Here is an 18,324-nt window from a genome sequence, read left to right as displayed (position 1 = left end):
ACGCACGGAGGGGCTTGGGGGGGAACGAGACGCACAGAGGGGCTTGGGGGGGAACGAGACGCACAGAGGGGCTTGGGGGGGAACGAGACGCACAGAGGGGCTTGGGGGGGAACGAGACGCACGAAGGGGCTTGGGGGGAACGAGACTCACGAAGGGGCTTGGGGGGAACGAGATGCACGAAGGGGCTTGGGGGGAACGAGACGCACGAAGGGGCTTGGGGGGAACGAGACGCACGAAGGGGCTTGGGGGGAACGAGACGCACGAAGGGGCTTGGGGGGAACGAGACGCACGAAGGGGCTTGGGGGGAACGAGACGCACGAAGGGGCTTGGGGGGAACGAGACGCACGAAGGGGCTTGGGGGGAACGAGACGCACGAAGGGGCTTGGGGGGAACGAGACGCACGAAGGGGCTTGGGGGGAACGAGACGCACGAAGGGGCTTGGGGGGAACGAGACGCACGAAGGGGCTTGGGGGGAACGAGACGCACGAAGGTGCTTGGGGGGAACGAGACGCACGAAGGGGCTTGGGGGGGAACGAGACGCACAGAGGGGCTTGGGGGGGAACGAGACGCACAGAGGGGCTTGGGGGGGAACGAGACGCACAGAGGGGCTTGGGGGGGAACGAGACGCACAGATGGGGCTTGGGGGGGAACGAGACGCACAGATGGGGCTTGGGGGGGAACGAGACGCACAGATGGGGCTTGGGGGGGAACGAGACTCACGAAGGGGCTTGGGGGAACGAGACGCACGAAGGGGCTTGGGGGGAACGAGACGCACGAAGGGGCTTGGGGGAACGAGACGCACGAAGGGGCTTGGGGGGAACGAGACGCACGAAGGGGCTTGGGGGGAACGAGACGCACGAAGGGGCTTGGGGGGGGAACGATTATTATTTATATTCTTTGCAAATGCAACTAATCAATTTTATATCACATTCTCTTAAATATCTATTTCACACAGTACTTTATTCATCCCTAATATACATGCTTACTGTACGAAATGTTTCTTCACCTAGAATTCAAATATATCTAATTGACCCTTTAAGAACCAATTGCACTACTCTTGCAAGATAAATTGGGGCCCTAAAGACCCTATGGCAGAATGGAATTTCATCAGCAGTTCTATAAATCCATGCTATTAAAAAAAATAGGGCATTCCCTTTTTGAAAGAGGATTCCTGAAGGCCAGAATGTTAAAGCTTCGTGTAGTGATTCTGAGAACTACAGCCTGTCCCTACAGCCTTAGCACTGTAAACAATGCCTTTTCAGTAACACTTCTAGTGGCATTCACTCAGACGGCCACTAAAGGTGCTTCCTGTGTCAGTAGTGCAGCACATACTTTCAGCGCTTCCAGGAGATACTGATTGACGCAGCACTTTAGGAAAGTATTGGATTGGCTAATGATCTCAGCCAAAGAGGCGTAACCCGCCACAAAGAGACCTGCATGGCGAGGGAGAAAAGGGAAGTATAATCACCTTTTTAAAGAAAAGAGTGGTAAATAGCAATTTTACCACAACAGTGTGAGGAATATATGTGTGTGCCCCTGACACTAGTGTTCCTTTAAGGAAAAGAGGTGAAGCCAGGAGAGGGTAGACTGGTCGCAGGAAAAAAAGGGGAGTAAATTCATCTTTAATCTCAATGGAGAGGGGAGCCAAGGGCATAAACAGCAAATCCTAGACTGTCAGGAATATAAGTGGGTGGAGGGGGGGTTAGAACTGGTCTCAGACAAAGAACTGGTACCAGGACTTACAATGTTACCACTATAGATTTTCAGGTCCTATGCGTAGCAAAATTAAAAAAAAGAAAACTGTATTAGATGGCAATGACGTATAGTAGTGCCACAAAGAGTAAAAATGAACCACAGATAAACACTTAAAGGACCACTCTAGGCACCCAGAGAAACTGCTATGTTAATGAAACTGCTATGTTTATCAATTAGTTAAGCCTTCCCCCTAATCCTCTAGTGGCTGTCTCATTGAAAGCCGCTAGAGGCGCTTGCGTGATTCTCACTGTGAAAATCACAGTGAGAGCACGCAAGCGTCCATAGGAAAGCATTATGAATGCTTTCCTATGTGACCGGCTGAATGCGCGCGCAGCTCTTGCCGCGCGTGCGCATTCAGCCGACGGAGAGGAGAAGAGGCGGATCGGAGGAGGAGAGCAGGAGGAGAGCTTTCCGCCCAGCGCTGGAAAAAGGTAAGATTTAACCCCTTTCCCCTTTCCAGAGCCGGGCGGGAGGGGGTCCCTGAGGGTGGGGGCACCCTCAGGGCACTCTAGTGCCAGGAAAACGAGTATGCTTTCCTGGCACTAGAGTGGTCCTTTAATTGTAATAGTGTTAGAAACCGTGAAAAACAATAGTGATTAAAAAGGGAACCAATTGCTTTCAAGAATGTGCATTTGGTAATGAAAAGATTAGATGTAATATTTAATAGCTTGGGGGTATATTGTATCCACCTGGCTGTTGTATCCACCTGGCTGTTTGATACAAAAACAGTGTTGCCAGGTTAAACTTAATAGTATCGGTTTCCTTATGAATTCTAGGCTATGTTCGGTGCACAGTAGCTATAAAAAAAAAATCTCATTTACAGTTCTTTGTCTGAGACCAGTTCTAATTGTTTTTCTTTTCTTCTATATCTGTACTTCGGGGTTATGCCCTGGTTATCCACTTAGTCCCCTTCTTAACACAACAGGTGTAGGACATTTTCTGCCCTGCACCTGATGTGCGTTTTTTCTAACTATGTCAGGAATATTAGGTTTGTATTCCTAACACTATAGTGTTCCTTTAAAAAGATCCAGACAGCTACTGGTCCTCAAACCAAATCTCAGAATCTTCTCTCAAGAGAAGACATCAACCAGGAATTTACAGATATGAAACCCTTGCTCTTTCAATAAAACAAACGGGCAAAGTATGATGATGTTTTCTTGTTCATAAAATTAATCCCATAAAATGTATCTGTTTCACATATGTGTGAGTGCATGCATTAGTTTACAGATGAAATACATTTGCATCATATGCATGGTTGCAAGTTTGGGTGCTGTACTATTCTCAAATATTTACAAAATATTTTTTTCTCATATCCCTCAGCTTATCTCTCAAAACATTGTATTGGGAAAAAAAAAAAAAAAAGTTGGCTTCCAATCTCAGCTTTTACATACTTTTAAATTCCTTCTAAAACAGGAGAAACTATGAGTTATATTGTTACTTCCTATGCACTTTGTGTGCGAAACCATAGCTTATAAACAGACTATATTCTAAAATGCTGAGTGTGTAACATATTACAATCACCTGCGAATTTAGGTTTCCAACATAAATTGTTCTCCTGATTTCGTCAACTTTTGTAGGATCCACATTACCCATCAAAGGTGGTTGCGGCAAGTCAGCAAGTGCTGGGATGGCAGGTGTTAAAGCTGGTATCACGGGGGCTAAGGTCGGTATAACAGGTTCCAAAGGTGTTGGTAATGTCGTCGCCAATGTGGTAAACGGGACACTTAGCTGCCAAAACAAAGTAATGTGAAAATGCTGCCTATTAAAATATTTTAATATATAGAAACTATTTTAGGCAGACCCTCTGTCACAAATCACACAACACATGTTAGGAATTAACATTCACTATTCTGCAAACAAAAGAATAAAATAAAAAAAAGTATAAGCTTCAGTATGTCAGAGAAAGGGCCTCACTTGTTTAAAATAGGCAAATTGCAATGGGGGTCACTGAGCTAAACAGTGAAATGCTTAGAATTTGGCATTCCTGCAGCTATTAACAGAGCCAACAGAGGTGCCTAGTTACCTGCAGAGGAATCATTGATAGGGAATGCCAACCGAGACTAGAAGCTTGCAGACACGGATCAGCCTTATTGAGCAAAGTCAAGCAGAGATGTGTGTGTTTCAATTACAGAGGTTATATCTGGTGAACTTCTACTAAATAAATTTAAAGAGGAACTGTCCTTTTTCCTCATTTACTACACTACAGTAAAATCTTCAAAAAAAAATTCCCAGAGGAGTGAGTAACATAGTGGCAGGATGGAGGAGGGGGGAAAAACCCTCAAACTAATAAATACATAAAAACACTTACCTCCTCCATGGCCCAATTATGTTTGGGATGCACTCTGCATGTGTAGAGAATGGCCATAAGAGCACATGCATGCTCTGGCATTCCTTTAGAATTTTTTCTTGAACACCAGAACCCATGCAGAAGTTTAAGGAAACTAATTAGTTACTAAAAATGTGATAGTTGTAGATTGACTTTAAACACACACACTCAAAAAACAAAACAAAAAAACAACCTCCATGTAAACCTTAACAGGGCACTTTATTAACAACTGAAATAGCTTACTGGTAGGTAATCTGCAACCTCCCACCCTATATACCAAACAGCTCCAGTCACAATTAACATATATCATGTATATTACACATTGTTTTGCATACATCTCTCCATAGAGTTTGAAAATCAATTATTTTGATATTCTATGTATTTCGAGATACTGTCTACTCAAAAGAAACATTTAAACAAAAACAATCTAAAAGTTTAATTCTAAACATTCTAAATTAAATTGTGTATAAAACATAAATGCCCAAAACAGAATAATAAATTACCTTTATAGTGGGTGTAGTGTTCTCTGCCACCAGTCTTTTTGATGTGTGCAGCTGCAATAGCTTTAGATATGTGGATAAAATCAAATAAGGTTGAATAGATGCCACACTTTCATAGCAGACTACAATAACAGCAACTTAAGTACTTCAAGTTACAAAGAGTTTTGTGTTTGATATATTTTGCAACAAACTGATGATAAATTAAGACTAAAAACCACAGTTTATGCATCAGTTATTTATACATATTATAGCTGCTTTGTAGCCGCTGTTAGAAAACTCCGGTAGCCTTAGCCAAGTAATTTATGTACTCAATAAGAAGAAAATGCAACTGTAAACACCAAAATTATTAGTAGCAAGAAAAAAAAGTAGATTTTTGGAAATAAGCATTGCAATTTGGGCATTTAAGCGCATTTAATGTAAGTTTAATATTGGCAGAGAAACCTTGGTAATGAAGTCAAACTTGCTATTATCAGGTTTCAAGAAATTAGATTACTGAAAGGAACAGAACCAATTTCATAGTGATAAAATAAAGAAATCAAGAGAAAGCAAATATTTCATAATGAAACCAAATACTTAGCCAACATCTTATTCAGGGTTAGCCTTTAAACTCCACTTTACAGATTGCGAAACATGTAATATTTGGACATGGCAGCAGTGAATGACTCAAAAATGCATTACTTTATCTTGTTGATTTTGAAGTCCTCTGAGTGTGTTCACTTTCACAAACTTGATGATCTCAAGCTATAATGCAAGTGTGGCAAAAAGTTGCGCGGCCAGTCAGCATCTCCATGGAGAGCGTTCAGCGCCTCCATGCAGACCCAATCTAATATGCTGCCCCTATTTAATACACTGCCCACAAATCGAATACACAGGGATTATTTGTATATCCTCATTAGAAGGGACATAGCTGGGATCCTGCCTACTGATTACATATAAAATGCATGAAGCATCAAGCTTCATGCTTAAGCATGGAAGCTCCTGCAAAAGATATAAATTAGCATGCATGTCAGTTATCCTCATACATACTAATGATTTGCTTCAATAATAGAGAAAACCGTTTAGCATCAATAAAGATATACAATTCAAATCTCGTGCCGAGTGCAGCTTTGTATGGTGAGATGCAGGGTAAAGGTTATATGTCAAGACTGGTTTAAAAAAACAAAAACAAAAAACATGCACATAACTATAAATTAAAATTACTCATGAAAGTACATAATAGAAATGTATTGTTTTGTAACTTGGGGAAGAATTACATGTACAACAAAAGCTAACATTTGAACACTCTTGGTGTCCAATAACAAGGTGTGGGTAAAACTAACATTGATATATTGGCAGCGACCAGTATTCTGTGTAGAGCAACAAGGAATTAGCCACCAAAAGGAATATACCAATTACAAAATCACCAATGCGGTACCCTGTGTGCATAACCAAAGGCAGCAGGGACAGCTTTACTGTAGGGATGTTGCTATTATTCTGCAGAACCAGTATTTGTTTATGAAAACCGTAACGATAACAATGAGGAACATGGTTACGCATACAGTGTGATTTAATGAGCTGTGTGCCCTAAACATGTTCATACAAATGTGATTGCATGCGTAATAAAACTAGAGCTGAAGCAGAATATACAGTTGGCATATAAAACATCCACTCTATAACTAACTAGATACATCTAAGAAACAATTACCTACACACACTGCATATCAAGGGCATGATATACACTGATTGTACAGAAAACACTGCAAGCTTAAATAAATAGTGGTGAGTACATTGCTGGAAAGAACATTACAAGTAGAATAGAGGCAGAATGTTAACAATTAGAAATGTATTGTGATTAAATGGAACAAGTAACTTCCAGATTTCAAATTCACAATTTTCCCTCTTTTGGTAAACAATACATTCTATACAGAGAAGTTTATTTTTGATTGATTTAATGTATAACAATAAACTCTTCACACAAATCGCAGTAACATTCTGTGTGACTAAGTCAATTTCAATAATTTATTTTCTTATATCATTAATTTACTCTCATTAGTAAGAGGTACCAAAGCAAAGGCTAAATAGCATCTGCTTAGTATGTGATATTGCCTTGGGCCCTGTAAATTAATATGACTGATCTATGCAGGTTTGCGTTTTTACAGAATTCAACATTGTGGAAGTAACAGATTATACAAGGTGTAGTAGGTTGCCTCCCAGAAAACATGACAATGTATTTACTGACAGCTGGAGAGCACCATAGCAAGTGACACAGTGTTTAATAATAATAATAATAATTAGACAAAGAAAATATTTACTTTCGCACTATCCCAAATCCCTATTTAAATAGCTGGAGGATTTTAGGATCACTCAAATGGCCGTTAGATTGCAAGCTCACCTGCCCCATCAAGGCAAACCTCTTAGCTGGGTCCTACACTAACAATTCACTTTGCTTCATTCACCTTCAGGTAAAAAAAAAATTCTAATGAGACAGTGAGGGGTATTTTTCTAAATCCTTACATACTTTTATTAACCCTTAATAGGGAACACATGGGGTGGACAGTAGCATGCCCACCTCAGTGGGCATTGAGTGTAGCACTCTCCTAAGAGGTTTGCCTTGATGTGGTATGTGAGTTTACAATCTAATGGCCATTGGAGTGATACTAAAGACCTCCAGTTATTTAAATAGTGATTTGGGATAGTGCACAAGTAACTTCTCTTGTTTGGTTTTTACTGTATGTATTGGGGCTGATGTGTATTATGGTCATTGCTGTCGCCCAAGAGTAGTGGAAGTCTGAGCGCAGGACTTATTTTTGTGTATTTTTAATAATTAGTCAGTCTAATTTGAGAAATTAAGATGTATAGCACATTTTAAAGAGGGCTGTTTCACCTCAGATTGAGTTGTTTTGGTGTCTTGAACCCCTCCAACAATGTAATCACCCCAATGGAAAATGGTCCAGCACTCACAAATTAGATTAATAATCAGATTTCCTTACCAATGGCACATCAACTTTTTCTCTCCTAAGGACCTAAACAAAGTTAGACTGATTAATAGTCGTGTCACACAAACACACAGTATAATAAAATATTCTAAAAATGCCACATTAGTAAAACAAGTAAAGAGGTTAAACAGGCATTTTGGCACATCAGCTACTGAGAAATGGTGACCAGAATTATCATTTTCAACTATCAGATATGTTTTCTAGGATAAAATGGCAACTTTTCTATGGAGTAAGGTATGTAGCTAGCATCAACTAATTAAAAAGACAAAACACAATAAATATAAAAAGTGTCTTATTTTACTGTGCGTTAATACCATGCTTAGCACATGAGGTATGAAAGAAGCAGTGTGGTGGACTTATTCATTTCTAGTAAAGCCGCCGGAATATCATTTAACTTGTGTGCCTCCCAAAGCCATGCTCTGCAGGTAATGCCAGTACTTATAGAAGAAAAACATGACCAATATCAAGAAATACTGATACACTGATAAAACAAAGTATCAATACATTATTTAATCTGATCCTTGAGTTCACTGAATCCAGCAAGTTAAAAGTATCAGCGACAGTCAGTGGCCTAAAGAATGGTTACAGTGACAGTCAGTGGCCAAAAGAATGATTACAGTGACAGTCAGTGGCCTAAAGAATGATTACAGTGACAGTCAGTGGCCTAAAGAATGATTACAGAGAAAGGATAGGGGGCACTCCCGAGACCTGAATTTTGCATGAAAGGTGCTGCCGCTTTCATCACTTTTGTTTGTATACTCACTATGCTCTTACTAGTATTTAACACTATTTTATTTATGACACTATTACTATTTATTTGTCTCCCACATTGTAGTGTAGGACCCACCGATAATGGGGTACTTTGAAAGTAGTGGTGGGCTTAACAACATATGGCCATATGGTGGAACCAAATCCCCATATTTATACTTAGTTAGGCATTTTAGTAGCCTTCTTTGTTTTTTGTATTTTTGTAGTCTGAGTGCGCTGCACTACTTTCTCATTCATGAAATTTTGGTCACAGCAGGCAGCACCTTTCATGCAAAATTCAGGTCTCGGGAGTGCCCCCTATCCTTTCTCTGTTAATACTATATTTGGAGTCCAGACCAGATTCCTTAGGGGTTAAGCACCCCGCCCAGGCCCCCCCAGCTTCAGAGTCTCCTTTAGAGGTGGCCACAGGTGTGTATATTAAGGAGGAGTTTGTCATTAGTCTAGTCACTTTTATTATTTTTTCCAGTGAACACAGTCATCTGCATTAGTGAGTATACTCATTTTCAGCACTAACACATTAATTATTTAGTTTTAACACTGCTTTTAATTGCTTTCATCACTTTTGTTTGTATACTCACTATGCTCTTACTAGTATTTAACACTATTTTATTTATGACACTATTACTATTTATTTGTCTCCCACATTGTAGTGTAGGACCCACCGATAATGGGGTACTTTGAAAGTAGTGGTGGGCTTAACAACATATGGCCATATGGTGGAACCAAATCCCCATATTTATACTTAGTTAGGCATTTTAGTAGCCTTCTTTGTTTTTTGTATTTTTGTAGTCTGAGTGCGCTGCACTACTTTCTCATTAAAGAATGATTACAGTGACAGTCAGTGGCCTAAAGAATGATTACAGTGACAGTCAGTGGCCTAAAGAATGGTTACAGTGACAGTCAGTGGCCTAAAGAATGGTTACAGAGAGAGTAAGTGGCCTAAAGAATGGTTACGGAGAGAGTCAATGGCCTAAAGAATGGTTACAGAGAGAGTCAATGGCCTAAAGAATGGTTACAGAGAGAGTCAGTGGCCTAAATAATGGTTACAGTGACAGTCAATGGCCTAAAGAATGATTCAGTGATAGTCAGTGGCCTAAAGAATGGTTACAGTGACAGTCAGTGGCCTAAAGAATGGTTACAGTGACAGTCAGTGGCCTAAAGAATGGTTACAGTGACAGTCAGTGGCCTAAAGAATGGTTACAGTGACAGTCAGTGGCCTAAAGAATGGTTACAGAGAGAGTCAGTGGCCAAAAGAATGGTTACAGAGAGAGTCAGTGGCCAAAAGAATGGTTACAGAGAGAGTCAGTGGCCAAAAGAATGGTTACAGAGAGAGTCAGTGGCCAAAAGAATGGTTACAGAGAGAGTCAGTGGCCAAAATAATGGTTACAGAGAGAGCCAGTGGCCTAAAGAATGGTTACAGAGAGAGTCAGTGGCCTAAATAATGGTTACAGTGACAGTCAATGGCCTAAAGAATGATTCAGTGATAGTCAGTGGCCTAAAGAATGGTTACAGAGAGAGTAAGTGGCCTAAAGAATGGTTACAGAGAGAGTCAATGGCCTAAAGAATGGTTACAGAGAGAGTCAATGGCCTAAAGAATGGTTACAGAGAGAGTCAATGGCCTAAAGAATGGTTACAGAGAGAGTCAATGGCCTAAAGAATGGTTACAGAGAGAGTCAATGGCCTAAAGAATGGTTACAGAGAGAGTCAATGGCCTAAAGAATGGTTACAGAGAGAGTCAATGGCCTAAAGAATGGTTACAGAGAGAGTCAATGGCCTAAAGAATGGTTACAGAGAGAGTCAATGGCCTAAAGAATGGTTACAGTGACAGTCAGTGGCCTAAAGAATGATTCAGTGATAGTCAGTGGCCTAAAGAATGGTTACAGAGAGAGTCAGTGGCCAAAAGAATGGTTACAGAGAGAGTCAGTGGCCAAAAGAATGGTTACAGAGAGAGTCAGTGGCCAAAAGAATGGTTACAGAGAGAGTCAGTGGCCAAAAGAATGGTTACAGAGAGAGTCAGTGGCCAAAAGAATGGTTACAGAGAGAGCCAGTGGCCTAAAGAATGGTTACAGAGAGAGTCAGTGGCCTAAATAATGGTTAGTGACAGTCAATGGCCTAAAGAATGATTCAGTGATAGTCAGTGGCCTAAAGAATGGTTACAGTGACAGTCAGTGGCCTAAAGAATGGTTACAGTGACAGTCAGTGGCCTAAAGAATGGTTACAGTGACAGTCAGTGGCCTAAAGAATGGTTACAGTGACAGTCAGTGGCCTAAAGAATGGTTACAGAGAGAGTCAATGGCCTAAAGAATGGTTACAGAGAGAGTCAATGGCCTAAAGAACGGTTACAGAGAGAGTCAATGGCCTAAAGAACGGTTACAGTGACAGTCAGTGGCCTAAAGAATGATTCAGTGATAGTCAGTGGCCTAAAGAATGGTTACAGAGAGAGTCAGTGGCCAAAAGAATGGTTACAGAGAGAGTCAGTGGCCTAAAGAATGGTTAGAGAGAGAGTCAGTGGCCTAAATAATGGTTACAGTGAAAGTCAATGGCCTAAAGAATGGTTACAGTGACAGTCAATGGCCTAAAGAATGGTTACAGTGACAGTCAATGGCCTAAAGAATGGCTACAGTGACAGTCAATGGCCTAAAGAATGGTTACAGTGACAGTCAATGGCCTAAAGAATGGTTCAGTGATAGTCAGTGGCCTAAAGAATGGTTACAGAGAGAGTCAGTGGCAAAAAGAAAGGATTACAATGACAGTCAGTGGCCCAAATAATGATTACAATGACAGTCAGGGGCCCAAATAATGATTACATTGACAGTCAGTGGGTTTATGATAGATTGCAGAGAACCCAGGCACGAAGCATACACGATGCCCCCTGAACTGCGCAGTGACGTTCTCCTGCAATGGCGGATGCCATGAGGCACCAAACATTCAACGCTGACACCACCGATATACTCACTCAACTGGACAGGCACTTCCACAACTTCTGGACGACTGCTTGAACGCGGGATGAATCGACCTGCCGCATCCCCGACAAGTTCTCACTCATCTCAAGGCTCCACGCGAGCATCTACGAGCTCACACAAGGTGAGAGCACCCACAAGACGGCGGATCAAATGGCGCAGTGGCACAGTGCCCAAACGCGTAATGCAGTGAAAGCCTGTTCCACAAGTGCCAAAGTCTACTTACCAAAGGGTTACACAGAGGCACTCCAACACAGAACAGCACCTGAGGCTCCCACAACGCTGGTGCCTATCTGTCGGAAGCCTTCTGTCCAGCCTCAAACTAGGATTCGGGTGAAGGAGTGTGGAAGCCCTGGCAGACCTCGGGCTCAATAGGGTGATCTGGCCGGTACAGATACCACTCTAGTTCATATAATCTGTGGTGGACTTGTGTCTCATACACTGCTTAGCCACTCTACGCTGATCTAACTCACTTTTAACCATCTCTAAGCTCTATAGTCTGGCATGTCTACTAGCATTGACCTTTCACTACATGTATCTCAATCGTCTAGACTCACGTTCAAACATGTCCGGTTTTCTTGATTATTATTTTACATTTAAAATTTGTGCTAATCTATTCAATGTCATGCCATGTTATACTATATTTGACATGAATGCGCCTGTCTCTGCTGTCGTGGCATTACAGGCATTCTTGTAACATTCGGCACAACCAAAATAAAAAAATTAAAAAAAGATAGATTACAGACGCTCCCTCACAAGCTTAATTTCTTTTAACTAGCACTGCAACACTTCCACATAGTAGCTATTTGTAAGAAAAATTGCAGTGCAGCAATAGAAATTTAGTCCACAAAAACTGCCGAGGCAAACATTTTAAGTGCAGTACCTCCATTCAGTAATTACACTGAATACTAGGAATCGACCGATATTGATTTTTTTTAGAGCAGATACCGATAATCTCTGAACTTTCAGGCCGATAACTTATATTCTGTACATTTACCATTTTAAAAGCAAAAAATATACATACCACGTTCAGTGGATACAGTGTGTTTAGACCAGGGAGCTGTGTGTGTTTGTGTAGTGTGTGTGTAGTGGATGCAGTGTGTATATAATGAATGCAGAGTGTGTTTGTGTAGTGTGTATTGAAAGAATGCAGAGTGTGTGTTTGTGCAGTGTGCGTAAAGTGAATGCAGTCTGTGTGTAGTGTGGTGTGTATATAGTAAATGCAAAGTGTGTATATAATGCAGTGTGTGTTTGTGTAGTGTGTGTATATAATGCAGTGTGTTTGTGTAGTGTGTGTATATAACCGAAAATACTGAATAACTGCCGATAATATCGGCCAGACCGATAATCGGTTGATCCCTACTGAATACATTTTAGTCATTTCGATGTGTATTTTCGGAAAGAATTCAAAAGTTACTAAAGTTAACATTTTACACAGTTTAAGCTCAACAAAGTAAAAATATTGCCAGAGACAAGAATTCCTATTTAAAGTGAAACCCACAAACATGCAAACCGTAACACTATTTGAGGGGCATCATTTTCTTTATATTTAAAGGGACACTATAGTCACCCAGACCACTTAAGCTCAAAGAAGGTCCCTCAGGTTTTAACCCTTCAGATGCAAACATATTAGTTTCAGAGAAACTGCTATGTTTGCATTGCATGTCTTCCGGACAGCCACTAAAGGCGCATCTGTGACGCTGGAGGCACATTGCGCATTCGGCTCCGCTAACGTCGGACGGGGGAGCTGACGTCGGCGGGAGAGGAGAGGTCACCAGCACCGAGGAAGCCCGGCGCTGGATTAAGGTAAGTGGCTGAGGGTTTTTTAACCCCTTCAGGGCCACGGGAGGGGGACCCTGAGGGTGGGGGCACCCCAAGAAAACCGCTTTGTTTTCCTGACACTATAGTGATCCTTTAAGTTAAATTAATATTTTCTGCAGTGCTGTACAGGTTAGACTACTACAAAAAAATTTCACCGTTCATTAAATGAACACCTTAGGGTCAGGAACAGAAACATGTATTTCTGACCCTATAATGCTAAAAACACCATCTGGCTTCACCGCCCGCACCCCCCCTCCTAAATATAGTAAAATCTTACTTTTATTTCAGTCTGCTGGTGCTGGCTCGGCCCGTGATATGCCTACTTGGCTGACATCAGAAGTGTCGATCAAAGCCAATCACAATGTTTTCCCATAGGAAAGCATTGGATTTGCTGAGACAGTCAAGGAGACAGATCAAGCACAAGCCCTAGGCTGTAGAGGTATCCCTAGGCTTTAATGTAAAGATTGCATTTTCTCTAAAAAGACAGTGTTTACTGCAAAAAGCCTGAGGGGAATGATTATACTCACCAGAACAAATACAATAAGCTGGTGACTAGAGTGTCCCTTTAAGCACAGTGAATCATTCCAAACCATATTCAGTTTAGACATTAACATACACCAGGAATCATTTAAGCTGATAATTCAGCAATTTAATTGCTTGAAACTTTAGGAACCACAATCAACAAATGCCTAGTGGTAAACACATGCCCTTTAGACTTTATATTCTCCCATGGGGCCACAGATCCACATTCACATCCCTGCATGCGTGTGTACACAAGCTCGCACCCACACACCTTCTAGTCACAGTACATATAAATGAACCACTCTTGAATGAGCCTTGCTAACCACTGTTCACTAGTAAGGTGAGGAAAGATGTTAGTGCTCCAACATCATTAGCAATGCAGGGCACTTAGGGAAAATCACTGCTCAGGATGCATATTTTAAACTTTATTCTACCACAAAGTTAAAACAAAAATTAAGAGTCATGTTATAAAATGCTACAAAAAATATTACAAGGTCAGTCTAAGCACCATAAGCACTTCCTGCAAAGTGCACTGTGCTTAGAGAACCATGAACCCACTCAACTCTTCCAGGTTGCCTTGCTTTATATACATTTTGCCCTGATTGTGTAGAGCACGGGCATGTAACAATGAGCAAATAGTTATTTACAAGGGTGAAAAAGTAGTCAAGTCTACTTTCAGTTTTGTCCATTTTTCCTCTAAACTTGAAATTCACTTTTAACTTCTGGCAATTCTCACTTTAGAGAATAACCCTGTCAAGAGTTTGCCAAACATTCATTTGTACATCAGTATGAATGAATGTATGAAGCGTTTTTATAAATATTAATATGATTTTACTTACACCTACGAATTTGCTTATAGATTGTGATTTTCTATTGTTAAGGCAACTGAATAAAATATAACAGTTTAACACACTCATAGGACACTCTTTGTACAAAACAAATTTAGCTTAATGAAGCCGTTTTGGTGCATAAATCATGCCCCTAAAAAGTGTCACTGCTCGATACTTTGCTATTTCTTAATAAAGTATTCCTTTTCTATGTAGTACATTGGTTCCTGCTTCTTTCCATGCTATTTGAAAGCACATTAGCCTAAAAGGCAACCATTTCATTAGGAACGTACTGAAAGAGCTCACGTAGGACGTACAAGAACGTGCACATATTCTCCAGTATGACAGAGTTCAAAAACTAAACCACACATCACAGAAAAAGATGGATATATTATGTTGGCATCTGCGTGAAACCCACTGAGACTAGGTAGTTAAGAAAACAATTTCATTCATGTGAGAAACATAAAAAAAAAAAAAAAAATGTATGTTGTTCATTCAAGGATTGCACAGCACAAACATTCAAAAAAAATGTTTAAATTCAAGTGATTTACTTACCGATGCTAAAGGAGAAGGTGATGGAGTTGGAGTAGGAATTGGAAGTAAACCTGCCCCAGGAAGCAGGCTAGATAATGAAGGAGCTGGAGCCAAAAGAGATAAGGCCTTGGCTTCTTCTGGTATTTTACCTGTGGAGGCAAATTCAGAATATTAGAAAGGGAAATGGAAGACCTGGTTGATCAGTTCCCTTTTTATAATCCTTGTACTACATAAAAGAAAATCAAAGGAACTAACAGATCCGTAGTAAGAAAGAAATAAGAACTTAAGGCCTTTTTTCCTCCCATCCTATTTTATTACCCTGCTCTACAAGGAAAAAACAAAAGTGAGCAAAACTTCAAAAACTAAGTCTCAATAAAGGAATATTATTTTAAAACTGAATAGACAATTATTTAACACTTTGAGCTATGGGTCACCTGTACTGGAAACTTATGGTTCATGAACCAAACGATATCAAGCATGGAGGCTTTTCCCAGGACGGTGTTTTCACGGTGATCGAAAGTTGTGTTACACATGACAACCGTTCGTGTTGGCTGCATCACTAATAGCACACAGAACATCAGATACAGAAAAGAAGAACATTTTTTAAAGTTTAATCCCCAGAAAATGCAAGTTACCAAATTAGTTTTGTTTTTAAAAATAGGAAACAAACAAAAAAAAAATGAAAAAAAGAGAGAGAAAAAAAGGAAACAAAAATAAATGGGGGAGAAAAGAACCAAAATAAAATAAAAAACAAGCGCTATGTAATATCAGTTCCTTCTCCATCAAATGTATTTTAGTACGTCTATCTGTCCGAGCGGTATCGTGAGGAAAATTAGCCAGAGGATTTACCATTTAAAATACAGATGGTAAGTTTATAATGACTGGAAACCTGGCAGATTGGCTAAAATAGATACAGAGTCATCTATCAGCCACCAACAAAGTTTATGTGCCAAGTTACTTTGATGCCAACCATGACTATAAAGCTTGAATTTAAAAGTTTCTAAGGTGAGAGAAAGCTTTCACACATTGTGTGTGTACCATACCTTGAATAACCAAGCATAGATATCCTTTTTTATTTCCTGTTTTACAGAAACAAAGGATCTAAAATTCCAATTTGTCCAGGAAGTGTTTTGCTTGAAGCACAAAGGAGGGTCAGGAGAGTGCCACTCACTATGCTCCTGTCCATTTGTAATCAACAGAGATCATCACAATTAACTCCTTAGTCAATTTAATCTGAAAGCAAGTGTCTCTCACTTCAGGAACAGTGAGAGAAAAATAATTTGCCAGCAGGCTCTTGACTGAAGAATGAATAAATCAAGATGCATGCTAATTTTCCATCATTCACGGTGAATACTGGAGAAAAAACCCAAAACACCATTCTGTGTAGGTTACAGTGAGATAGATTATATATATATATTAATATATATATATATGAAGATGAGTGCACTCTGGAGACTGTAGTAGTAAAGTAGAAATGCTTTTACTTAGCACAAATAAACATTAATGTTTCAGCCCTCCTGGACTTTTCTCAAGACCAGGAGGACTGAAACGTTGATGTTTATTTGTGCTAAATAAAAGCATTTTTACTTTACTACTACAGTCTCCAGAGTGCACTCATCTTCTTTCCTATACTATGGCTGGAGTTGGCACCGGAGCATCATAGTTACCTCCCATTATATAGCGCAACAGAATCTGTTGGCGCTATATAAATGGCAATAATAATAATTAACTTGTTAGTGCAAGGTTGAGCAGCAACATGGGGCAAAGTCTTCAAAAGTAAAGTGGCAAGAGGTCTGTGTGTGTGTACACACACACACATACATTTATAGCACTTAAAAGAAGGCGTTTTTGCTTGAAGGGACACTAAGCAACAAAACAGCTTTAGCTCAATGAAGCTGTTTTGGTGCATACATCATCCATCTACAGTTTCAATGCTCAATTAATAATAATAACAAAGTATTTAACCAGGAAAGGAACATTCAGATTCCGCTGGTTTTCAAGTACGTCCTGGGGATGTTACCTTAGCCCAACATCCAGGGGTTGTTACTAACATTTAAGAGTTAAATCCCTTTTATTTCCGTATTGTGTAGCCCTAACAACACTTCCCCAGCTGTGACTCGTAAAAACACAAAATGGCTTAATCTTCAGTCAGATCTTACAGCACAGTGTGTTTACGTTACAAGTTTTTAACTTCTGCTCTAACTTTAATCATACACGTGGCTGGTGCAGGTTAAAAACAAGCAGGAAATAAGGCATTCTAAAATTTAATAAAGCACTGTTCAAAAAAACAAAGTTAAAAATGTAAGTGGATACGGAAGCTGTGTAAGTCACGGTCAGGGGAGTTGTGCCTATGGCTGCATAAACACATAGGTGTAATGGCATCATAATGCTGAAGTGCATTAGGTGTTAACTGCAGAATTAATTTGGGAACACCCTGGTAGTCTGACAGACAGGAGGGCTTCCTGTCCATTACTAAAGCAAAAGAGATGGCTTCCATAAGGAAGCATTAGTCTAATGCTTCCCTATGAACGAGAAGCATTCTAGTATTCGCAGAAATAGCTGCACGTGTGCCAATTTCATCAGAACAGGAAGGATGAGACTGTAATCCCTGATAGTCTCCTCGGGAAGAAGACTTCAAGGGGAAAAAAAAAAAAAGCACCTAAATGGATAAAGGAACACTTTATGCTTAAACAATATATATATATATATATATATATATATATACACATATATTTTTGTTGGAGTGCCGTAAATCATCTTTACTACAATTTAGTACAGATTAGCTATGTTCACATTAAACGCAATATGAACTTTCTCAGAGCAAAAACTTGGTGGCATTTGTGTTTTCACTCAACCTTAGCAAATGCTATTGAAGAATCAAATAGCCAGGTGTGTAGCGGAGGCAAGTATAGGACACACTTACCTCTGCAACACATCCATCCAAGTACTGCTGACATCTTCCAGTGATGCACTATGTACACATATGTGCATTTGCCATTAAGGTGGCACATTTGTGCCTCGTCTTTCTATGGTAGATTTCTGCCAAAATGCTTCACTGGTCTGTGCAAAGCATCACAAGAATAAAGTGATTGCCATCAACAGCCAGACATTACTTTGACAGTTTGGCATACAAAGTTAATCAAAATAATAAAAAAAAAATTATAGGGTAGTAAAAATATTGTCAAAGGCGGGAATTCCTCTTTAAAGTGAAACCCACAAACATGCATACCTTAACACTATGAGCAGCATCATTTTCTTTATATTTAAGTTAAATTAATATTTTCTGAAGTGGCGTACAATAAGAATGCAAAACAAATCAAACAAACTGTAGCAAGT

The 18,324-nt window shown here is 40.0% G+C and overlaps 1 protein-coding gene across 4 annotated transcripts in view; it reads right to left on the bottom strand.

Moving 5' to 3' along the window:
- SREK1 (splicing regulatory glutamic acid and lysine rich protein 1) overlaps positions 1-18,324 on the bottom strand; it is a 58,801-nt gene that overhangs the window by 16,973 nt on the left and 23,504 nt on the right. Inside the window, exons 3-6 of one of the 4 annotated variants that reach the window (XM_063454079.1) lie at positions 15,010-15,137; positions 7,551-7,583; positions 4,585-4,644; positions 3,277-3,483 (exon numbers count right to left, since the gene is read on the bottom strand). In XM_063454079.1, coding sequence (XP_063310149.1) covers positions 3,277-3,483; positions 4,585-4,644; positions 7,551-7,583; positions 15,010-15,137 — 428 coding nt within the window. The remainder of the gene's footprint in view (positions 1-3,276; positions 3,484-4,584; positions 4,645-7,550; positions 7,584-15,009; positions 15,138-18,324) is intronic. The other 3 variants (XM_063454081.1, XM_063454080.1, XM_063454082.1) reach the window with 3 other exon arrangements.

The sequence above is a fragment of the Pelobates fuscus genome, chromosome 5 (assembly GCF_036172605.1).
Source record: "Pelobates fuscus isolate aPelFus1 chromosome 5, aPelFus1.pri, whole genome shotgun sequence".
Lineage (NCBI taxonomy): Eukaryota > Metazoa > Chordata > Amphibia > Anura > Pelobatidae > Pelobates > Pelobates fuscus.
Note: the sequence above shows the minus strand (reverse complement) of the source record. Positions and strands in the feature narration are given on the sequence as shown.